General features: G+C 36.8%; 1 protein-coding gene across 1 annotated transcript in view; it reads left to right on the top strand.

Moving 5' to 3' along the window:
• Positions 1-24,562, top strand: part of CEP192 (centrosomal protein 192) — a 69,526-nt gene that overhangs the window by 14,116 nt on the left and 30,848 nt on the right. The window contains exons 10-26 of the mRNA XM_029085977.1: positions 921-985; positions 1,067-1,258; positions 2,218-2,341; positions 4,321-4,451; positions 5,724-6,765; positions 6,876-6,993; positions 8,423-8,594; positions 10,837-11,734; positions 13,480-13,628; positions 15,474-15,704; positions 17,193-17,318; positions 18,023-18,166; positions 18,386-18,449; positions 19,123-19,262; positions 19,388-19,480; positions 20,947-21,062; positions 23,629-23,805. Coding sequence (XP_028941810.1) covers positions 921-985; positions 1,067-1,258; positions 2,218-2,341; positions 4,321-4,451; positions 5,724-6,765; positions 6,876-6,993; positions 8,423-8,594; positions 10,837-11,734; positions 13,480-13,628; positions 15,474-15,704; positions 17,193-17,318; positions 18,023-18,166; positions 18,386-18,449; positions 19,123-19,262; positions 19,388-19,480; positions 20,947-21,062; positions 23,629-23,805 — 3,982 coding nt within the window. The remainder of the gene's footprint in view (positions 1-920; positions 986-1,066; positions 1,259-2,217; positions 2,342-4,320; positions 4,452-5,723; positions 6,766-6,875; positions 6,994-8,422; positions 8,595-10,836; positions 11,735-13,479; positions 13,629-15,473; positions 15,705-17,192; positions 17,319-18,022; positions 18,167-18,385; positions 18,450-19,122; positions 19,263-19,387; positions 19,481-20,946; positions 21,063-23,628; positions 23,806-24,562) is intronic.

The following is a 24,562-nucleotide window of genomic DNA, read 5'->3' as shown; positions in this document are numbered from 1 at the left end:
TTTGGTGCTTCAGAAAGTCCTCAGAGCTGGGTAGTTTACAGAGGATTAAGGAAGAACTGATATTGACAGTGTGTCACTGGTAGTGCTAGGCTGCCTTCAGGAAACACAGTTGGATGGCTCAATAAAGATGTATTCCAACTTCATTTCTTTCCTCAAAGTATGTGTTGTGATTTCCTGTAAGTCATTTTGTGGATGACAGCGGTATTCACTTTACAAGTTTGTGTCCTCAATGACTGGGGATGCTGTGTGTACAGGGCCCCATATTTTATAAGTTTTGATGGGCTTAATGGTATATTAACATTGAAATAATGTGGTAGAGTAATAGCTCTTCATCAGCAGTTTTTCACATCGTTTTAGTGAAGAGACTTTAAGTGTTCATTGTTCTGTAAATGGTAATTGTGAAAATAATACAAACATTTGAATTTAAAAGTAGTATTGATTTATTTGGTCTGTTAATTTGCACAGGTATTTCACAAACTTGTACAAACCAGTCTTTTTCTTTTGCTTCGATCCACGGGTAGCACCTGGATAAAATTTTCAAAACAAAATGTAGTAAGAGTTTGTTTGGAACTATCCATATGATGCTGAATTCTAGCTAGTATGGGTAGTGTGAGCTATGAAAAGTTATAGTTCGGTTTGGGGTTAAGGTCGTGAGACTTTATTCACTACTGAGTTAGTTAGCTAAGTGCTCATTTTACTTTGGCTCCTAAAGATCCAGGGAGTACTCTTTATGAAATTAATTTCATATGAACTTTTCTCACCATTGTGGTATTGCATAACTCCTAGTGTGTCCCAGACTTTCTCAGATATAGAATTAAATATTGCAATATCTGTCCCTTAAAATGTAGTTTAATGATGCAAAATAGTAGTGACATCACTTACTAAACTGTGACTTAATAAATGTTCTCTTTGTTTTCAAGCTGAAGCAGCAGCTATGATTGCACAAGACCAGGAAGAATTTGAGAAAGCACACAAACTTGTGCAGGTAACTAATTATCTCAGTGTAAACAAAATAGTTCTCTAATTTATTTGCAGGTTACAACTTCTGAAATGTCTTTGTCTGCAGGTAGGAAAAGTAGACGTTCTAAATGCATCTGAATTAGGAGATACTTCATGGAAATCTGCCAATAGCTGCCTTCTGCTGAGAACACCTGAGCTTGATAAAGATGCCAGTTATTTACGTTTGTCTTTGGGAGAGTTCTTTGGTCAGAGATCTGAAGCTCTTGGTTGCCTTGGTGGAGGCAGTGATGTGAAACGGGTATGTATCTTAATGTTAATATTAAGACACAAGGAAAGGAAAAGAACAACAGCTAGCACTATTTTGGGTTTTTTTTATATTGTAACTAATTCTTTCTGAGAACTGCTTTTCCAAGTTCACTTGTGAGGGCAATTCTGTATACGTGACGGATCTGGATTGGCTTTTGTTTCCTACTTGGAATTTCTGATGTGAAGGGCTGGCTGTTGTTATCTTGATCTTCACCTTTTGGTCAGGAACTAATTATGTGAAGGATTAGAGAGAGAAAAGTACATCATGTACAGGGTGCACATGTGAGGTTCAAGGAAGTAATCCACATAGTTGGATGAAATGCTGCTCAAACAAGGGTATTTGAATAGTGAGGGTATCTTTAAATGGCTATTCATAGTTGTGCAAATGCCTAACTTCAGTAAAAATGTAGTCATCTAGACTAACTTACCAACATACTTCTGTATGGTTCTTGTATCTGTCTGATACGTATCTCTTCTCTCATCTGCTGTTGGTAGATAGTGGCTCATCTGTGTTGCAGACATTAGGAAAAAAAAAAAAAAAAAAAAAAGCAGGGAAATGTGTACAATGGGAGGAAGAAGTCAAATGTGCTTGTGTAATTCCATTGTGTCCTGGTGAATTGGTGGAGTTGGCATGTTCTGTACTGGTGCATTCAGGGATTGAGTGGCAGAGCATGCCTCCAAGCAGAGATTATGAGAGCATATGTACTTTCTTTTATTTCACTGGTATAAATAAATGGTTAGTTTATTTTATGTATGTGTTGGAAGTGTATGTATTTGGATTAGGCATTTGCAGCGCTATGAGGCATATGTTATTTCTCAGTGATATGAGAGCTGAATGCCAACTGGGGAGGCACTGCAGCTGGAACTGCTTTGCAAGACCGCTGAATCTATTTGTTAATGATTAAATTTACTCATGCTGTATTCTGGGGTAATTTTTTTTTTTTTTTATAGCCATCTTTTGGTTACTATATTACATCTCCGAAGAAAAGGCAGCCTGTTGCTTTGCTAAGGCAATCAGATTCATCAGGAGGTGACAGCGGCCAAGAGATTTCGCAATTGTCTGAGGTGTTTCCAGGTAATTATACAACAGAAGGGTCAGCCCTAGGAAGTGGTTATAACGGTAGTTAAGAATTACTTGTATATAGCTATTAAAGATAATTAGGAGTAATCCATGATAGAAAGACTCTAGTTTTCATTCACCAAATATCTTTTTTTGCTATGAGCGCCTCCTCTACACTCTCCTTCCCTGAGAAACACACAGAAACTAAACACTTACAGGACATAACATTCCAATACCAGGTTCTAGCCTAAATCGTTTTGGGTATTTCAGCGTTTCCAGATGCTGGATAACTACCAGAATGTCTTTTAATAATTAAAGTCTGTTCAGAGTTTTCCCGTTTAAAGAGCTGTATAAATGTGTTGCCAAAACCAACCAACCCGCAAAAAAAACCCCCAAAACCCCAGAAAATTGGTCTGTTTGCTAATATTGGTATAGAGGATATAGGGAAAGTTTTTTTTGGAAAGAAGGAAAACAATTCCCGTTATAGCTGAGCTGACAGTATGTGTAAGTAACATATTCTACATTTTCCCCTGCTTAACTTAAAGTAAAAATCTAGGAGACTCCTCCAAGATTTTATATGTAAAGATCACAGCACACATTTGGGTGCATATATATGCCTATCAACTTAATAAGGTATGTTTAGAAAAGGATGAGTGTGTTTTAAAGCATCTCTACTGCTCTTGATAGAAGTGTGGTAACATCAGTTTTTGTGAGCCTGGCGTGTACAGCCAGTACAGTGACTTAAATGCTTTTTTTGCATTGATGAAAAATATCCATCAGGCTTTTATGGAGCTCACTTCATTAAAACAGCTTTACAGCTGTAATTTTCATCATACTGGAACCTTGCAAATACTTTCAAATGGTCTCTGATTTTTTAGCGTGCTCAAATTCACTTTACAATTGTCTGTATTTTTGTCAAAAAATACCAGGAGTTCACTGAGTCCATGACTTCTGTTCAGTTAAGTTATAATTGTTGCTTCGAACAGAAAAATACCCTAATGTGCTCTGCATTTCTTTTGGTCTGAGGGTTACTATAAATGCTAGAGAAAGTAGGTATTAGGGTCACTTTGTGGCCATATTAATAGTTACTGCCATCTGATTTTCAATAATACTGGCAATAATAATCTTTGTTAGCAACACCGATATGCAATTCCTTTTTAAGGAGCAGCAGATGGAGAGGGAGCTGAGAGGTCAGCAACCTGAGGAGGGTGTTGCTTGAAATATGAAGTATAGCCAAACCCTAAATAACTACTATAAGAACAGAAGTAAAGGGGAAAAAAAAGTAAGAAAAATCCAAAAACCACAACACTTCCCCCCCAAAAAAAAACCAAACCAAAACAAAAATGTTTCTTGTTTCATATTTATTTTCTCACTATCAGAGCATCTTTAAAAGTTGGTTTTATTGTTCTAGGGAGTCCAGATGTTTTCCTCAAGCAGGATCTCATTTGTTGAAATGATAGCCTCTAGATGTCATAGGAACAATATCTCCTAGTATGGGTTTGATCTCCTAATCAAGAAGATTATTCATGGTTTTGATTGTTTCAGAAACATGCCTGTCCATCCTAAACATGATTCTTCAAAATCAGCAGTTCACTGCTCTCCTTCTCAGTCAAACCCTGTCTCTGGCATAAGAAAATTGGCTTTACTCAGCTTTAACTCTGCTACTTTTCTACTGGAGTTTGGTCAATGTTCATATTATCTTGCAAATACAATTTTATGAAAAGTTTTTTTTAGCTTGTGCTAATATCACAAGCTACCTGGAAATAATGTTTGAAGAGTGTGAGCATGGTATTCATAATGCCAGATAATTCTGTGACTTGAATGTAGACTATGAATACTGTGCAGGAAAGAATTGATGCTTGCGGTGTTTGGATTGGTGCTGTTATAACAGCTCTTTTTTCTATAAAGCATTAAAGGAACATGTGTATCCCAAGAATGCAGGTGGTAAGACAATTTGCTTACTGTAAATTAATTCCCTGTCTTTTTCTTCTTAGATGACCTGGACACACAAACAAAAGAACATGCAAATTCTACCAGCTGTGAAGGTGCATGGCGTATGATGGAAACTGCACCTGGAACACACAAAAGGATTAACACAGAAGCTGCTACCAAAAGTAAAGCGAAGGTATTTCTCTTGTATTTTGTGAAGCTATCACATATTTTTTTTAAGTGCAACTTAACTTGAACAAAGTTCAGGTAACTCCAATTACTATTGTTTCTTTGAGTATGGATAAATTTGGACTTTCATATCAGTGCTTTTTATATTGATCATTTGAATCCTAGCTGTTGGCCTACTTTGCCACAAGGGCACGTTGGTTTGTGGCCAACTTCGTCTCTACTAGGACCCACGAGCCCCTTTATGCCAAGCTCCTTTGATTGATCCCCAGCCTCTACAGGTTCATGGGGTTATCCAGTTGCTGATGTTGATGTTTCCCTTCGAACTTAGGAGATTTTTTTTTTTAGCCTATTTTTCCAGCCTGTTGAGGTCCCTGTGAATGACAGCCCACTCTCCTGGCGTATCAACCATAACTCCCAATTTTGTATGAATGACGAATTTGCTGAGGGTGCACTCTGCCCCATCATCCATGTCAGTAATTACGATGTCAAATGGTACTAGCCCCAGTCTTGATCCCGGGGTACTCCACTAGCAAGTGCCTGGCCTCTTGCTGGACTTTGTGCTGCTGATCACAAACCCTTTAAGCAGCTGGTTTTCAGTCCAGTCATGGTCTGCTTATCTGCTCCATACTTCCTCAGTCTTTTTCTGAGGATATTATGAAGATATGCCTGCATATCTCAGGAGGACAGCTGTTTTATTTGCTTCCTGAATATATGTGTATCTAAGAGAGGTGGATAGAGATTGTGGTCTGGACATGACTGTCTACTTATTCCATGCCCTTTGCTAAGAATAGCCAATGTGAAAACTAAAGAAGAAATCAGACTTGAGTGATAGAGAAAACTGTAGAAATAGCTTTGTTTTCCCCTTGTAGAGAGGCAGATGGTTTAAAACTAATTGGGAAGATACTGTGTATTTGGTCATGGTAATTTCTTCTCCGCTGTGTTTGTTCCTGATGGTATTTTACTCCCAATTCTTCCAACTGAATTAAAGCATTTTAGGATTTTAAAAGTTTTACAGGATGCAATCTTCATTTAGTCTTTTACTAAAATTTTGTGGAGTAGACTTTAAAACCCCCCCAAAACAGTACAATGAGAAGTATACCTATTGCATTATTCTTTCTTGACCGTTGATTAAATATGTGGCGACTAGAGATGTTAATATATTACCATATACTGAAATGCAAAATAATTTTAAAAAATAACAACCACCAAAACACAAAGAACAAAACACTAGACAAAATTTTAAAAATTTGTTTGCTTAACTCATTTTGATTTGTTGTAGGAGGGAATTCATAAAGACAAGTTTGAAGATGGCTTATCTAATCATTCTGACTCTGTCCTGAGTATTAGCACAATTGCTTCTGCTATTGCTAATGCTTCCTCTAGTGCTGATCCTTCCCAGCTAGCTGCTATGATGATGGCACTCTCTAATAAGAGTAAAAGAACATGTTTCCTTCCTGGAATTGTTAAAGAGACAGAACTCTCTGCTAATCAGTTATTATCCAGCAGTGTGGAAAACAGTACATTTGATATGGAAAAATACCTCAAAAAAACAGATGAGATTGGACATGAAAGCGAATATGAGAGTATTGTGAAACATGAAGCATCTGTCCAGAACCTTGTGCCTGATACTGTTTTATTAGATAAGGATAAAAATAAGGATACTCTTGCAGAACACTTGATAAATAATCATAACAAGCAGCAAGAAATAGAGAAACGATTTTTGGATTATTGTAATGAAGAAAATTATACTGAGAATGTCTCTGGTCGGCCTGGTGTTCCCAGCCATGAAGGCGTAACTTCAGATAGTGTTAAATATTCAGAAAAGCTAACAGATTTAGTAAGTAGCAAAAATTTACAGTCAGCGAATGCTGATCTTGCATCACATACACTTGATACCCAAACCTCACCTACTAGAAATGAAGCACAAACATGTGGAGTTCCTTCAGCAGCAAAAATGGAAGTGGCACAGAGAAGTCCACTTGCTTACCAGAGCAATGATCTCACTAGTAGATGTTGTATCAGGGAAGACACAAGAACAGTAGATAAAGCAACAAATGCTGTTCTTGAGCCATGTAATGATCCGATGGAAAGAAGTAGAGGAAACACTCTGTCACTCAGCAGCTTACAACCTGCCAAGCAATCTAGTAAATATGTCTCAGTAAGTCCTACACAAGCAAAGCCTACACAGAAATTGAACGATGATGAAAAGAAGAAAAATGCAAAAACAGAGAAGAGAAACAAAGATGCCAGTACTGCTTGTGGTGGGAATGCAAAACATGTAACTTTTGAGAAACTCTCCCCAACTTCCCAGGATAGTACTGGTAAGTAAACCTATATAAATGTAACCAATTGTTGAAAAGGCTTTTCTTAACAGTAGACTTGTTCCCTGTGCTTAAATAAATACTGTTATTAAATTCTGTTTATTAAACAGAGCATAAACCTGAATGTGACTTGCAGCTTCTCGAGGATGAGCAGTATAGCTTCAGACCTTCAACTTCTCCACTAATCCACTCTTCTCCTAGTGAGACTTCTGGAACAGCATTTTCAGGGTAAATCTCTTTTGTATGTTATAAGAATTATTAATACTTCATGAGGATTTTCGAAGGATCAAGTTTTAGTTTGAATGTTGTCCTTGATCTCAGTTTATAGAGGATCTTTATTAGGCCAAGACTTGATTCTTAGACTAAGCTTTGTATTTGCTTATATTATGTGTATGGAGAAGTAGTCTTAAACAATTGTTAACTTTTAATTTCCCTCCTGGCCTGGTGAAACAGAGATGCTCTGTAAAAACACTGCTGTTTCTGCTCAGTAATGCAAGAATACAAAATATTCAGTCTGTTAGCTAGTCATATACCTCAGGTACCTAAAACTTTGTGTTGATGGAGCTATAAAATCCAATATTTATTAATTGTTGTTCTAGTGTAATTAATCTATTACAAATAAAGCCATTTGGGGGTTACAATGTTAATTATATGATAACACAGCTTGACATTGTATAGACAGATGAAGATGTGGTTTTTTAAACTCGGAAGTATTTCTCTCAGTTTGGTTCTCTAATTCATACCAGTACTTGTTGTGAGAGAGGTTGGGTAGAAATATTTGTGTTGCTTCTGACCACTTCATGTTTTGAAACTACAACTTGTGTCTGAGATGTAAGACTGACTTGGTGACTGAAAGGGAATGTTTTCTAAATGAGGTCCCATAACAATAAGTGTTATATAACCTATGAGATTACAACTAGGTTGATTGTGTAGTCTTAAATTTATGAATGTGGCTAGTAGCCAATGGCTGTATACATTCTCATAAAAGGAGGAGGCAACTGATTTCTTTGCCTTAACTTTTAAATTCATGGTTTGATATTTGACTACAGTTAATGTGTTGTACACGATATAAGAATTACAGGCTGTCTGACATTTCTCAGCAGTTAAAATGTGCAAAGTATGTGTATTTTTGCAAACATGTCTATATAGACATAAGGATTTCCAGTTAAAATTGTCAATGACTTTAGTTGTTTTCATGTTATCTCTTTTTGTTTGACAAAGTGGTGAGAGATCTTGTGTTTTCAGGTGTGTGAAATTAATAGAATCTAAGCAGTGAACAGGAATACTGATGTGTGATGCCTGGGATGTTGCATGATTTCATTTTACATTCTTCCATCTACTTAGATACAAGTATATTGATTCACCTTTTTTCTCTTAAGAAGTTGTTGTATTGTTTTTGTGACCTTAGCATCTGAGTTCAGTTGTGGAACTCTGATGCTTTGCCTTATGGATTTATATCTAATGAAAATGGGTTTTATGTACATTGAGGCCAGAACTTGTGAAGATTAATTGATTTGTCATTTCTACTGACTGTACTAAACAGAATGGCTAAGGAAGTTGATTTTTAGAATACTATAGCTAATGTGTAGCATTGATTTTCTTGAAGGCAGCATTAGAAATATATTCTAACACTGACATACTTTGAATCTGTTTTCAGGTCTGAACCTGACTTTACTTGCACGTCGCTTTATCAGGAGTCTTCTTGCAAAGAGGATGTGCTACCTCAGTCAGTTTACTCAAGTCCTAGTATGAGCAGGCTGACGTATGTCTCTGCATCTGACAGTACCCTTAAGAACACAGCTATAATACATCATCCGGAGAAGTACTGGGTAAGAAAATCTCAAACTGTAAATAATACATTCCCTCTCTTTAAAACAAACAAAACAACTCCTCTTTCTCCCTCACCCCCAAACCAAACCCTTAAATGGTCAAAATAATTCTAAATTAGAAATGTTTTAAGGGTTTCAGAACAGTTTAGGACATGCTGTGCATTTTCTGCTTCTCCCTTACTCCTGAGTTACAGAAATTGAAATTCTGAAATAGATCATGTTAAATGTGCAAACTCTAATGAGTATAAACATAGTAACATGTTCAAAGAACTAGGAACTTCTGAAAAAAGTTAGAGTTAGTTTATTTTCCTCCTTTGATTTCCCCCCCACCAATTGCTTGTTAAGTCATTCTGTTCTTGCAATGCAGTGCAGTATTCCAGTAGTAGTTTGTAGGATCTATATCTGCTTTCATCACCCATGAGGCTCCCTTTCTGCACAACTTCAGCTGTTAAGAGAGCATTTTTCCTTTTTTCTTCTTTTTCTTCTTTTTCTTCTTTTTTTTTTCTTTCTGGAGAAATGTTTGTAAGTACATATTTTAGCTTTAACTTTTTTTTTCAGGACTGAAACTATCATTTTCTATCTCTGACAGTCATCCGACTGTTCTTACTGCTTTAGCAAAAAGTGTACCCTGAGAACGAAACTTATGTTCGCATTTGTAATCTTAGGCTGATTAAGATAATTGTCATTCTTTTATCTAAATCCATGGGTTTCTTGGAATCTGGAATCCTTCTGTTATGCCTCTGCCCTTCCAAAATGTGTGGAAATTTGGACGGAACTTAAAAAACAAACAAAAACTGAAAAAACCTCTCTGACTGCATCCATATCTGTGGAAATTTGAATGTCTACATATACTTTGTAATATCTTTATCAGTTGTGGATTCCTTTGACCCAGGAATTAGAAATACTGTCTACTATGGGGTTTTTTTGTTTGTTTTTTCCTCATTTGCAGAGGGTGAGGCTTTTCAGGACTGGTGGCTAGTGAAAGCTTAGTGAAGCCTTCTCTTCCTCCTATAGGAATACCAACAGCAACGTTCCTTCATGCTGAAAGCATCAGGAAGAAGGAATCGTGTTCTGGCCTGTAGCCCATTTTGTTCTAGGTCTAGTTGCTCAAGTTACGCAGAGAATATCTGTTCTTTTCCATCTTGGTGTTCCCAGTGGGAATCATACTCTTATAGGAAGGAACCCAGGGGCAAATTTAAATGAGTATTTGCTTGCAGTCAGTGCTGGCATAGCATCAGCTCTTGGGTCTGTTTCACATTTGAAATGCGTACGGTTCTAGATTCCTGTCATCTCATGCAAATGGGTGTCTCTTGATGCTTTGGTGTAACTGGCTGCATGCTAGTTTGCCCCTCTGTCTTGAAGAGAAGTTACTTTTTGAGTAGTCTTTGTTCCCTGGGGTAGGTTAGCAAGGAGATCCTCAAGTGCTTTGTCAAAGTTTTACATTTGTGTTATTTATAAGTCCTATTTATAAGGTTGCAGTGTTGATTTATTCCTTTGGGTTAATTTATAAGGTTACAATGTTAATTTATTCCTTTGGGTTAATAATCTTTAGTGCTGAGAAAGAGAGAGACCAAGAGATAGTAATTTCATTTGTCCTACTTACTTAAGCTGAACAGTTGCTTTATATTGTAGATACTCTTAATTCTTTTGTGTAGCTCTCTTGTTCCTGTGTCAGAGTTCTCACAGTACACTTGTCTTGAGCTGATGTCTGATTACTTTGATACTGCACTGTCTAGTTTTGGTTTTGAAACTTTAAAAAATTTTTTTGTAACTCCGTTTTTGAAAATGGAATCTATGATCTGGATGGACTTCAGAAGAAAAAAAAATTGATGATCTTAAGGGTCTTTTAGAACCTAAGTGATTGTATGATTCATGCATTTTTAAACATGAAAATCGTTGTGGTATTGGATCCAAACACAATAAATAAGAAAATTCACTGTAGGTCTCTGCTAAAACATGGATGTGTTATCAATGTTGTTTTGGTCACAGATCTAAAAATAAACCACTGTAGGGATGACTATGAAGAAAATGAACTCCATCCAAGCCAGGCCCTGTACACCTAGCTAGAATGTGACTAAACAGCAAATAGATTGTAGTCGCAGGTTTTCTTTTTTAAGGTGAGGAGCCACAGATGTTACAAAAGCAAAATTTCAGACAAGGCTTGACAAAGGTCCATCTTATTTTCTGTACTCTATTTGCTTTTCTAAAATTTGTAATACTGTATATTATATTTATTTACCAGAGTGAAAATGCTAGTGAACTGAGCACAACAATAATTCGAGCCAGCCCAACTCCTTCGCAGGAACATACAAATGAAAATCCAGAAGACCATTCATGTCAAAGAAATAGAAAAGAAGTACTGTGTAGTATTGACCAGAAATCTGAAGAAAATGAACTTGTGGGTCTTAAAAGAAAGCTTGATGATGCTCTGGGTCAAGAACTGTCCAAAGAAGGTTTTCCAAAGAATGAAAAGCAGTGTACATCTATTCCTTCAAATGTAGCAGCAAATCCTAAAGAGGTAGACCATGTTAAGTCAGCTTTACCAAGTAAATTCTGCATCTTTCAGCCACTTTCTGTTAATGTTGATGCACAAGTGCGGCAGGATCAGACAAGCAAAGCACAGAGACAAGAATTGCCATCCGTGAATGTATTACCTGTATATCCTGGATTAAACACTTACATGCCTTTCAATCAAAACTCATCTGGTGAACAATATGTTCCTATTTCAGGCTTTCAGTCCCACGTCACTACCTGTGAGAGTCAAGGAATTTCTTCCTCTGTTCCCACGTTGCTCACAGGACGTTCTCTTGCAACGACTCCATTTGCACAACAGCATCTGGGAAATATGCCATCTACTGGAAATACAGTTTTGTCTCAGTTGCATGGCTGCAGCTCTGCAGGTTTTGGTCTTCCAGCAGGGCTTCCTTGTTCTGGTATCCCAGCAGGACACGTTGAGAATCCACTTATGGTAGGAATTCCTTTAGGTCCAAATATTGGTCCTGGCTCTTTGGATGCAGCTTCACTTTGTAATCCACACTCTGCTTCCTGGAACAAGAATATCTTAAATATAAAATCATGTACTGGACAACCTCTTGGAGCTGGTAGAAATGAGTGGGAGTTGGCAAAGTCACCTGGTATTGGTAAGTGTGTTTTTTTAGAGTCTTGTTTAAAATACAGTAGTGGACAAGAAAGATGATAGTGATGATGCTAATATTATAATAAATAAAATTAAGATGACTACTAAGCATAACCACAATTGTTTTTTATGCAAGTTTTGTTATTTTAAAGTATGACTCATTTTCCTTATTTAATTATGTTCTTTGAATTCAGTGTCTATTCTTATAGTCCCTCTAATGGTCTTAAGTTTTTGGGTTTTTTTTATAATCTAGAATTATTTCAGCATTCTTCAGCACTCAGTGGTTCTGTGCTTGTTTAAAGGATCTAGGACTGTCTTTCATAGGAGGAAGAGAAATCCTAGCTGCAGTTCATACTAAGCAAGACGAGTCATGCTCTGGAAACATAGTTGTACTTTATCTGGAAAGTAGATGACATTTCTGTCTCCAGCCTAACTTGATATTAGCAGTCAGTTAAACCAAAAAATCCAAGGAGGAATGTGGAGGGCTCAAGCTGTTTTCTGGTTATGAAGGGGAAAGACAAGCTGCCAAATGCCTTCTGTACTTTCTGCTAATTCTCTGTATCTTGACTTGGTTCTAAACCTAAGCACCTAAAGACTTCTTTTAACCTATGATCTCTTTAGTTGTTTTTTGCTATACTTTTTTATGGCAAATTCATTCAGATGAAGTGGTAAGTTAATGGAGTTGAAGATTTGAATTTTTGACAGTTTATAGGTTATTTTTGGTTTATTGGTTGTTTTGAATCATTGGTCTTGTTAGTCTATTTTAAAATAGTAAAATTTGAACCATCTTACTCTTTGCCTGTTTTTTAATATACATAATTTCTAGTGGTTTGTGTTTTTGAACTCTGAACATCTAATATAGTCTAAACTTGATTTTTGGCAAACTTAAGTTTTTAAACTTAAACTAAGACTAGCATCACTGGAAATTATATTTTCACCTTCATACTTGTGCTAAGTTTTCTTTTTTAGAGGGAAATAAGAGTGTATGGCTTTAAAATAAAGCTTGTTGCTCCAGTAGCTAAAACAACTTCAGGTGATTATGTGTGTGTCTAACTGAGAAGTAAAATTTTTAATTTGACATGAGTACCCATTGTTGGATTTCGGGGTGTAATGAAGTTTGATCCTTGGCATGCCAAAGAACTCTCACCTCCATTTGAGTTTTGGGTTTTCATTTTAATGTTGCAATTCTTCTGAAAGTGTTATTTTGAATATTTTTAGAAATAAGAACTTCCCGGAAGTAAAATATTTGAAGAAGGATTTCTTTTGACTTGGTGATAACTTTTGATGACCGTACTTCTACAGCAAAAATCTACTCTAGGAGTACTCTGTGTTTTCTGTAGCAAAAAAATACCTGAACACCTTTTTAGGTAGCACTTATACTCTTATAATAGAAGATTTTTCCATTTTCTGAGTTGGGCTAGTACTGATTAAGTTGTGAATGCTGAGTGTTTTCTATAAGATGTATATACTTTGTGGGTAAGTATCTGCACAGGACGTGCTATTTCCATAGGTATTTTTGTTCATGACAGTAGAACTCCAGGTAAGATGCAAATTAGGAACAATTGATTGAAATTCTGAGTATAATCAGACTTGTGGAAAACATTCTTATGAAAACTGTAGGAGTCAAACATTTCCTTGCTATATAATGAAGCATTTGTAAATGAGTTTATAAACTGGACATGATGTCAGCCTGATGGCTGGTTTGATTCTGGGTACTTGTAACTAACAGGAGCATATTTTCTTCCAAAGGGCATGTAAAAGTACCAGAAGAATTGAGGTTTCCTAATGCCTGTTGTGTGGGAATTGCATCACAGACAGTTCTTAGCATTTTTAATCCAACTGAACGGTGGTTGCAGGTCAGCATTGGAATACTCAGTGTTTCAGTTAATGGGGAAAAGGTAAGAGATTTTGTTTATAAAGCTGCAGGAATAAGGCTGTAATCTTACCAGGTGTCATATGTAAAACTAGAGCCCTCTGTACACATTTGTAATTTTTTCCCATTTTATAGTTAATGTGCACAAAAGCAGTGCTACCCTCTTTCAACCAGGCCACCTGACTTATTCCAGCAAGGAGGCACAGAGAGGTAAATGCCGCATGATGGGATTGACTTACAGAATTGTTTTGTGTGTGTAAAGTGTGGTAGGTGTGAATTTTCTGCTTATTCATTCCCACTTTTGTATGTGAGAGAAGGCATCCCTAGAAAAGAAAGCATCCACACTGAGGACTGTTACTGCTAAAACATTTTGTGCAGTTTGCTCCCATTTTTTTTGAAATTTTGGATATCTTGTGTGACAGAGAATGAGAAATACGTGGGGCAGGCTTCAAGCTAGGTGGGCTGTTCTTTGGGTTATATGTAGTTTGTAGGCTGTAGATAGGGCACCTTGCACTTCAATTTTGTTATATTCTGTCTGCTTCTGTCATCATAGTAAGCATTCCAGAGGTAAAGGATCTCGAGAACATGGGAATGAATTAGATTAAACATCTATCAATATAATTTAATTTACTGATGAATACTCTTAATAGAGAAGAATATAACAGCAGAACAAGCATAGTATACTCTGAACTTCTGGCAGTTTGATGCTTGGGAAATTTTGAGCTAGATGTTATTTCTGGTTTTATTAGTTTTTGGTGGGCTGCTCTTTATCTAGTTAATCTTTTGAAATTGTGTAGTGTTGTCCACAGTTCGATTCAGTTGTGGATTCCATGCACTACTGCTTGTTTCCTTTTTTTTAAATCTGGTTCTTGCTGTTTTAGTTTGATCCTTGTTACTGAAAAATCATGGACAATAATTAATTTTATATACTGACGCTTGTAAGTCTTATAAATCCTTATCATACCCCTCCTTAGGTATATTTTTCCAGCAAATGTTACATGTGTCTTTCCAGGAGTATGACTGGTTTTGCTCCGTTTTCTCTGAATAGTTCCTCTTTAAAAACCACCAAACCACAGTTCTGTGGTTGTGTATATATACATGAATATATGAGACTTAAGATTTCTTACATATTTTCCTAGTCACTTGATATCACGGGGCTCTTGTGCAGGTCTTCAAACCTGAGATCCTGTTGTACCAGGAGGTGATTTTTTTTTTCCATGAATTTACAATTGACAGTCACATTTACAGTTGTTGCCATGAATAAATATATAAATTTAATTTGTTCGCTGCACAAAATAATAAAAAGCCATTTTTTTCCAGCCAAGTTAACTCTGCGATACACTGAGTATGACTTGCAGTCTGTTGCTCCTGGTTGAAGATTATGTATGTTTGCAACAGAAACTTTAAGGCATCTAGGATTTACTGATGATTTACTGGTGACCTCCATCCACTGACCTTTCCATAACTCTCCCACCATACCTCTTCCTCCCATCTTTGATGGCAGAAGCACCAAGCAGAATTGGCTTTATTTATTTTGCTGCTATTCTTTCTCAAAAGTTGGCTTTACTTCTGAATTCAGTCTCTAATATAATAAATACTGTAATCCCAGTGTTAATATTTCACTAGATGCTGGAAAGAAGCCCCAGCAACTTTCAGATTGACTAATCTAACCCTTTAAATTAGAAGAAAATGCCTGCAGTTGAGTGAGACAGAATGGGAGTGAATATAAAGATGCAGTAATTAATATTGAGCAAAAATGTATACAAAATGCCTGTGTTGAGCAAAAATGTGCCAAATAAATGTGGTATTTTGAAAGAAGCTGTCCTTTCACAAGAGGCCTGTTGAAAATGACAGAAATTTTGTTTTTCAGCTGGATCCTGTGAAATATCAATGTCTGGTTTTCAAGAACAACACCATCGTAGGATCCTATTCTACCAATGATCTGAAAATACTTTTCTTGCCTTGTCATTCGGGAATCTTTCAGTGTATTCTCAATGTTTCGTCTTGGCCAGTTTCTGCAGATGCTGAGACAATCATTCAGGCAGAAGCTTTGGCAAGTAGAGTAGTTTTGACAGCAGTCGCTGAAAATCCTAATTTAGAAGTAAGTAGCTACTTATTGTGGTTTTTTTTTCTTTTTTTTCCTAATTTTATGAATAGTTTAATGACACTAGGAAAAAATAGGAATGCAAGGTTGTTCCTCAAAGGAATCTGGAATTTCTTATGTTTGGAGTGGGGAAGGAATATAGGGGAGTGTATGTGAGGAGCTTATATAACTCTTTAGGACCTTTTAGTTGGGGAAAAGCACTTAGCTGGAAATGAAATATCATGCAACTGTCTGAAAAGAATAAATTAAAAGATGTTGCTTTTTCATTATTGAAAGAATGGATGAAGTCTTAAACATCTAAGGCTTTCTAAGTATCTGCTATGTTGGATACCACTGGGCATTAAAATGTAACAAAAAGCATTTATTGCCAATTGTAAGGTTTTCTTTATTTTTTATTTTATTTTGGTCTTTGTCTTGGTTTCTTATTATGTATTTATGGTTACAGAGAATATTTTCTTATTTTGGACTAATTGAAAATTAAAATTAAGTGGATGTATAAAATGCTTCATCTTGTGTGTTATCATGAAGAATGATCAGGTAGGAGACAGAGTAACATTAAGAATTAGATCTGGCTTTATGTAGTCCTAGATTTAAGAGTATGGACAGACAGAAATAGGCTTGATGGTACTTTTGGAGGTAATTGAACAAATTACTTGATAGTCTGTGACAGTGCTGATAAAAGTAAAATTTTCAGTCATTAAACACAGCTAACAATTTCCATTTTAAGGTGGTCTGCTAACCTGCTTTGGGCTAGGTTTATATTTTAAAGTAATGATATTCTAGTTGAATACACATGAATGGATATAATTTTTTTATGCTTCTTTATGCTTAAATTTTAATTTAATTTTTAATGCATTTTTTATATGTAGTTTGGCAAAATACGTCATTTTCCGTGTTTTTGATGGTGTAATTCATTCAAACTTGCTTCATATTTAAATTAAAGTTAAATCATATGATATATCTCTGTATGTCTTGTTATGTTTCTGAGAATGGAAAAAGTACCAAATAAATGTCGTGATCTGCAGCAAAATACAGCTTTTAAGTGTATTATACAGCTAACAAAAAGTTAACTACTACTTAGTTATTTTCTTAACTTTTAACTTGCTAAAATTACATTTTAACTATCCAAAACTGACATTTTTTACTTGCTAGCAATAATCATAGTTTATTTTTGTTTTAAATTAGTCAAAACAATTTGGTTATTTATTGGGTTTTGTTGGATAAATATTGCACTAAGATTGGCTTAAATGACTGAGACAAAATATGTGGGAGATAGATAGCCAACTGGATGTAACCCCTTTGTTATCAAAGGAAACGTGCTTCTTAGACTCCTCCTGCCCCTAGTAGGAGGTATGTATCGTATGGGGGTATAGTATTAAGGGAACAGAACAGGTTAATAACATCCTTACTTTCTTGGAACTTTTGTATGGTAGTGTCTTTAGGAGGTTTTCCTTCCTTATAAGTTATACTTTGCCTTAAAAACAGGTGGAAACAGGAAAAAAAGATTATCTGGATTTTGGTGACTTGACTTCTGGAAGTTGGAAGGCTCTTCCGCTAAAACTTATCAACAAAACTCACGCTTTTGTGCCAATTAGACTTATTATTAATGCTGTAAGTACAGTAAACTTCCTGTATGTGGAAGTTAACTTCTTGTGATACTGAATTTTAATACCAAAACACTTTGTTATATGTCATTAAGAAACATACCCTGGATGCTAGACGTAAGATTCCCAATAAATCTTTGGTTAGTCAGTAGTTTTTTTTCAGGGTGGTAATCTGATTCAGCTATAATGGTACCAACAAAAATGCTTCTGGGGTTTTCTTTAGTTGGTTGGTTTGGTTTTTACAGCCCAGCCATGGACTGCTGCCTCTGTATTGCCTGATTGGAGGGCACAGGCAGCAGATGGCAAACAGGTTGTGTTGCCTAATCCTTCCCTCTGGGAAGATGGAGACTTATTCCACTGTTCCAAGTGGAACAGCTGGCTTTGTAGCAAGTTTAATGTATTCTCTCTTCCTCTGCAGAGGATCAGGTCATCTTGGTGACTAATAAGGTTTGATCTTAAACAGCCAAACTTCTTGAAGGCTTAAATTAACCAGTTCCAGCTTGTCTCCTTTTACTGCAGAAGGGTTTCTGACTATTTTCCTAGGGTTTGCTGGACTATCACGTACCAACTGAAATGACAGGCTAATCTTTGATCGGTTTTTACAAACTACTTAGATCTTTCAGAACTTGCCTTGTATTTCTCAGCTTTGTCAGCATTATTGTTAGTGACAATAAGAGATTTAATAATTTTAATACTTTATTGCTTTGACAGAATGCAGTAGCTTGGCGTTGCTTCACGTTTTCCAAGGAGCCAGTTAATCCTTCTAATGAACAATTGCTTCAAATGGATGCAGTTTCTCAGATAGCAGCTCCATCAGTTGTAAATCATGTGATACATGCAAGCTATGATGGGCAAGTGAGTAGTTTGTAGTTGACTGATTCTTCCTGTTACTTGCTGTATGAAATGAGGGTTCTGAATGTCTGGGGTTGACAGTAATGATTTGGGGCAGGGGGAAAGTGTCTGACTATTTGAGCAGTAGAGGTTTTTTGCTAGTTTTGTTGTTTTATTTTAATCTTTAGTAATTTTTTCCGATCATCCTGCCCCATGAGATGAGTCAACCATTTTCTTTTTCAGGATCCTGAAGCTTTAACAGTTTGGGTTCTGTTCCATGCACCTAAGAAACAAATTTCTTGTTCAGGTATAGCAATCTGATTTTCATTTCAACTAAAAAAAAAAATTGACTTTTAATGTCTGCATCTGTTAAGAGTTTCAGGAACAGGCTGCAAATGTGAAATGAAACGTTCCATCTTCGGTTTGTGTCCTAATAGTTCGGGTATCACATTCAGTTTTAGTAACTGAAGGAGATGGAATATGTCTGTCTGAATCTTTCAGGTGTTAACAAGGGTATATATACTTCAGTATCAAGCTATACAAAGTGGTTATCTACTACAAGATGTGTGGAATTTGCTTTGCTCCTTTTGCTGAGGGAATTAAATCATCACTTAAGAAAACATTGTGCTGGTTGCAAAATAAATAAGAAATTTGAAGAAACCTCAGTTTTTCTGACTTCCTAAATATTAAATAAGAGATAGTACATATACCAACTAGTTTGGCTAGTATTTTAAGATGGTTTTTTTGCTTACTTTAGGATCAATTTCAGCCACATTTGACAGAAAGGTCTTAAATAAGATCCTGTGAGACTTTATTTAAAAGAAAAATAGTGTTGCCAGGTTAATGGGGAAAGTTTCTGTTAATATCACAACATTAATATGTTAAGATTGGACATCAGTGAAGTGAGACAAACATCTATAGGAATGGCCTTTCCTGCTAGCAGACTTGCTTGCTTTTGTTACTTACGGAATTGTTCCTAGACTCCTTGGGTCCAGCGGATGAATTCTTGGCAAGAGTTGATGTGGAAGTGGATAGTCCAGGACCTAGCAGTGTAATTAAAAGTATTCCTCTCCGAGCAAGAGCTGGAACAGCAAGGATACATGCTCCAAAGGACTTACAGGTTTGCATATATTTATGATGTGTGTTTTAATAATAGTTTGCCTGTCCTAGCCTACTTCTTTTTTAGTGTTTGGTTTTATTATATATGTATATATACCTGTACATGCTCTTCTTTATGTTTTCCAGACAATATATTTGTCTACTAGTGTGGGTTCAACAGCCAAACAGCAGCTGCCTTTGAAAAATGCTGGAAACATTGGTGTATATTTGAAAGTTAAGGTAGGTTGTCTTCTTCCTCTTGAAATCATGGGGTTTGCACTGTTAATGTTGTATTGAAACTAAAGCCGAGCATTGCTTGAGATCTTAACTGTGTAGTTTGACAAAAGGTTTACAAGTTTACATAGGGAACATGGAGCACAGGTTATTTTTTCCTCTCTCCTTGCCGTTGCGGGCAGCGTCATTGGAAGAAACAGACAGACCCAGTCTATTAATACATGGTTCTGTGGTTGGTGTCACCGCCATGATTTGGGGTTTTCATATAATGGGATGGCCTACATGGCACCAGGCTTGTTGGAATCAAACGTGATTCACCTTTCTCAAAAGGGGAAGAGGGTCTTTGCTCATGAGCTAGTGGGGCTCATTGACAAAGCTTTAAAGTAGACTTTGAACTAGACTTTACACCAATACATGCAGCATCAGCAACAAACAGGAGGAGCTGGAAGCCACCATACTGCTAGAAAGCTATGACCTGATTGCCTGAAACTTGGTGGAATGAATTCTATGACTGGAATGTGGCTACTGATGGCTACAGGCTGTTCAGAAGAAACAGGTGAGGAAGGAGGGGCGGAGGGGTTGCCCTCTGCATAAAGAGATGGATAGAGTGTGAAGAGCTGATGCTGAAGAATAGCCACAAGCAGGTTGAAAGCTTATGGGTAAAAATTAGAGACCGAGACAACAAAGGGAACCTTGCAGTTGGTGTCTAACTGCAGGGTGCCCAATCAAGGAGAGCCTATTGACAAAGCCTTCTTACTCCAGCTACAGGAGACATCACACTCACAGGCTCTCGTCCTGCTGGGGGATTTCAACCACCCATACATCTGCTGGAAGGGAGTGTGATACTGGACCAAATGGTCACCAGTGTCAGTGAGCTGGTTGGTGACATCAAGAGTGAAGACAGCCTGGGCTGCAGTGATTGCGCACTGGTGGAGTTCGCAGTCCTGAGAGTTATGGGTCAGGCATAGAGTGAAGTCAGGACCCTGAATTTGAGGAAAACAAGCTTCTAGCTCTTGTTCTTCTTCTATTGCTTGGAGTACAGGCCGTGGAAAGAGACGCATGACTAGTATCACAAATGCCATGTTAACTTGATGATACTGGATACTAACTGATACCAGTAATGGTTGGTACCACCATTGAGACTAGTTATGTTACTTCCCTAGTGGTGTACCATTGCCATGTTGTACTTACTGGTAAATTCTTTAAATCTCTTTGTGGCCCCTTCAGTGTTGTATACACAACTGATGTCTTAAGACCTCTCTTTTAGAGGTATTTGTACTATAGTGTCCAACTTCTTAGAAGAGTTTATCTAGTGCAGGGTTATGGGAAGGTTCTGAAGATGCCAGGTGCATTTGAATTGTCTACACTGTATGTACAACAGATGCACAACCAAATTGTATTATGTGTTGTAGAAATGTTTACTCCCTTAAAATAAATAACCAACCCTCCCTTTTCCCCTTGTCTACCTTCAGATATCAGATCAGGACAGCTGCTTTGCTGTTCGGCCTGAGGATCTTTTCCTTCTTCCTGGAGAAGAACGAGAAGTGACTGTCCTGTTTTTTCCAAAAAACATAACGACTACAGAAAGGTAACATAACTGATTTTGTGCTGCCTGCTTTAAACAGGGCTGCTTTTGTCCTTAAGGTCATGAACAAATTGAAAGTTTTGCCCACAAGGTAGACTTTTGCTAGGGTTTATCTGTTCCATAGATTCCCTGCCTCCTTTGCTGTACGTAGCTTAATGAGGAGCTAATATTTCCCATCACAGATCAACAGATGTCCTGAGACTTGGGTAGTGGCAATAAATGGAGTAAGTCCCTGAAGCCCTTTATATGGTACTTGTTTCCAAAGTGTAGCAAAGCTTTAAAATACTTACCTTCAGCAGCCCCTTCAGTTACTTCCCTCTTCTTCACTCTGCTGAGACAAGGGAAATGTTATTTCTATTTTACATATGAAAACACTCAAACATGGATCAGGATCAAGAGTGTTCATTAATTTTGGCTACCATAATCAAATAAAAGTTCAGCTGTATATCCTGTAAAACAGTAGTGTGTATGTTCTGTTTGTAGATGTAGGCAGTCATAATTTTGCACATTAGTACCTGTCAAACGTTTGCGAGCAGCGAAGGATTCATGAAGCCGACTCAATATGAGTGATAGATCATGAATTGATTTATTAGCCCGGGTAACACTCATTTATACAGTTAGTTGTGCCTATTAGGCATTAGGTGATTGGTGATTAGTTACATCATAGTATTAGGCGTTAAATGATTGGTTACAATACTAAAGGTTGCGTTTACAGACTTGCATTGTTCTCTTACTTGCGGTTCTCACAGAGTCAGTAAAAACTATATCAGCGCATCCTACTTGCCAAGTGCTACTCCTTCAAAGTTGTATCACATCTTATCCTGCAAGGCCAGCCTGTTCTTGCTAAACTGCACGTAGCAGCTGAACTACATGTAGAGGAAAATTCCACTCAACTTATGTCAGCTAAGGCCTACTAAAACAGGCTCTGATCGTACAATTGCTCAGTCAAACTGTGACCCTTATCCTTGAGCCATTCCTCAACAAACGTTGTTCTGTGGAATACACTTGATTGGTTCAAGTGACCACTGTTCTGGTGTCATGTGAGAGTTTTTTGGCGATGGCAGGGGTCAGTCATTTTTCTGGAGCAGCTTTTCCTCTTTTGTTACATGTTCTCCAGTTTCTGCTATAATAGAGTAATAATTGAGATAGGAATCTGTCCAAAATGTTCAGCTTCACTATCTATCTTACCTGGGCCTACTCAGTGCCTTAAATTAAACAGCGAGAAATTCTGTGCTAATGAGAGTATGATCCTAATGGGTAAGCGTGAAAAGTGATTAATCTTTGCTCTCCTGTGGCTTTATGCATAACTGCTTTGCTTTACAGGCTCAAGGCACTCTGTAGAGTTGGAAACTTTGCAGTCCATGTGCGAGTGCTGCCAAAAGACTAATAAACTAACTAAAGCAGTAACAAGGGTTCATATTCCCTACTGATGGGATGCAGGGCTCTGTCAGTAGGCATCATAGGAATTCAGTGACAGCTAGAGTGGAGTTTCATTCCTGGCTTTAAGTTGGACTGTGCTATAGCAAATGCTTCAGCCTATTCTTTAAAAGCTTGATTTCCTTCCTGCCTTATGCCTTTTTTTAAATGTTTTTTTTCTGTTTTGTTTTTCTGATTGTTGTTGTTGTTCCCTGTATCACTGCTTAGATACATCTCCTCTTCCCTCCCTATATACTTTAGCTTTTTGTTTTATTTCCCTGTTGGCTTCTGTCCCCCTTAATTAGACAGCAGTTTCTTTTTTCTGGTTCCTCTTCTGGTGTTTTTTTTTTTTTTTTCTGTGTCTAGTTTTGTGTCTGTTTTCTTTGCTAATTAAGTCTAGCTTTCCTGTTCAGTATTAGCCCATTTCTTTCTACTTCATTATTTGAGTCTGTACTTCTGATGCTCTCATTCATCTGTTTCTCTGCTCTGCCTGAAGAAGGCAGTAGTCATCTGCACTGTGCTCGTGTCCTGTAGGATAGAGACTGTATCATGAAAAGCCAGCTGTAGGTGGCTGGTTCCCTGTGTGTGAGTCCAGTGTTCTTTTTCACAGCAGTCCCAGGAAACAAAGTGAGGGAAAAATCTTGGCTTTGTGGCCTAGAACTCTATCTTTGTTAATAGAACTCAGAGTTTAATTTTTACACTCCTGGGTATCTCACACTTCTAAAACTTCATTGAAGTTTCACAGGTATTTCAAAAGGCATCTCTTTAATGTTCATAGAGACAGCCAGAATTTGTTTCTCTCTGAAATTAGTCTGCCAAAATAATCAGAAGTTAGCATGGGCAAAAAATAGTTTGCCTAGCTGTAGTCTCTGAAATACTTATCTGAACCATTTCCAAATGAAAGAAGATTGCTTGAGGTACCTGTGGCATACTTATTTACAAACCAAAGAATTTAAATCTTGCTATACCTAAAGCTGGTCTTTGTCATAAAATAAAAAAAAAGTATTTGTATTTTCCCTTGAGAAGGTAATTTAAAAAGGCCTATCTATAATTATTTTTGGTTTTATTTTTATCTTTTTTACAATTATGTTTTGTTTTCGTCAGCTAATCTTGTTCTGTGATAGGATTTAAATTTATTTATTTATTTTTAAAGTACTTTAAAAATCCTTGTGCTGCCATCTGGGCCTCAGTATGAAGTGGTGATAAAAGGTGTGGTGGAGTCTGAAGAAAACAGACTTGTGTCTACAGCTGCTGGTTGCTCAGATATCCCACCCATTCTCTCCAACAAGCAGTTTGTTGCCTGGGGAGGAGTAACACTTGGAGCATCAGTGTAAGTATAAGCTGGGCGGCAGTTCATATAGAAGATCATGTTAAGGATTTTATATTGCACTTATTTGAAGTAAAACTTCCTTCCTGTCCCTATTCACATTAATAATCCACAGGTGATAAACTAAGTTGACTCAAGTGAGAGAAGCAATATATTACAGTTTTTGAGGGGAGCAAGAAACTTTGGGAAACAAATTGTGATCTTGTTTGAGTTTTTGGTATTCTTCAGGACTCTTTACTTACTGTTAATAATATCTGATTCTGTAAGATTAGTGTGTTATGTAACCAGAAACATAGTGGAAAATATTTTCCAAGCAAGTTGATAGACAAGCTCTGTTGGTTCTTTTGATACCTACCTCCTGCTAGAAATAAATCTCTGTGCTTGTTTTTCTTCAGTTCTTCCACTAAGACTAAAAGAATCCAGTCTGGTAATGTAATTTGACTATCCAAATAGTACAGGCTGTTGAACTTCACTGAATTAATTTATTTGAATTTGAATGTATTCCAATGGTAAAACTTCTACTGGTAGAGAATCCATTGCATCCCTAATTACAATTACTTTATCCTTCAGACTAGTTCTTGTCTGAAATTTTTTAGTTTCAAGTTTACAGCTTCAGTATTCCATGATTTAGTGAAACTGTTCATAATGATCTAGATACACTTTGATTCTTTTGTATATGAAGGCTGCAAGTTTTGTAGATCTCTGGACTTTTAGTAAGAATTACTTCAGAGACTAATCCACTGTTGTTTTGATACTGATT

Source organism: Antrostomus carolinensis, unplaced genomic scaffold, assembly GCF_000700745.2.
Source record: "Antrostomus carolinensis isolate BGI_N321 unplaced genomic scaffold, ASM70074v2 scaffold5627, whole genome shotgun sequence".
Classification (NCBI taxonomy): domain Eukaryota; kingdom Metazoa; phylum Chordata; class Aves; order Caprimulgiformes; family Caprimulgidae; genus Antrostomus; species Antrostomus carolinensis.
Note: the sequence above shows the minus strand (reverse complement) of the source record. Positions and strands in the feature narration are given on the sequence as shown.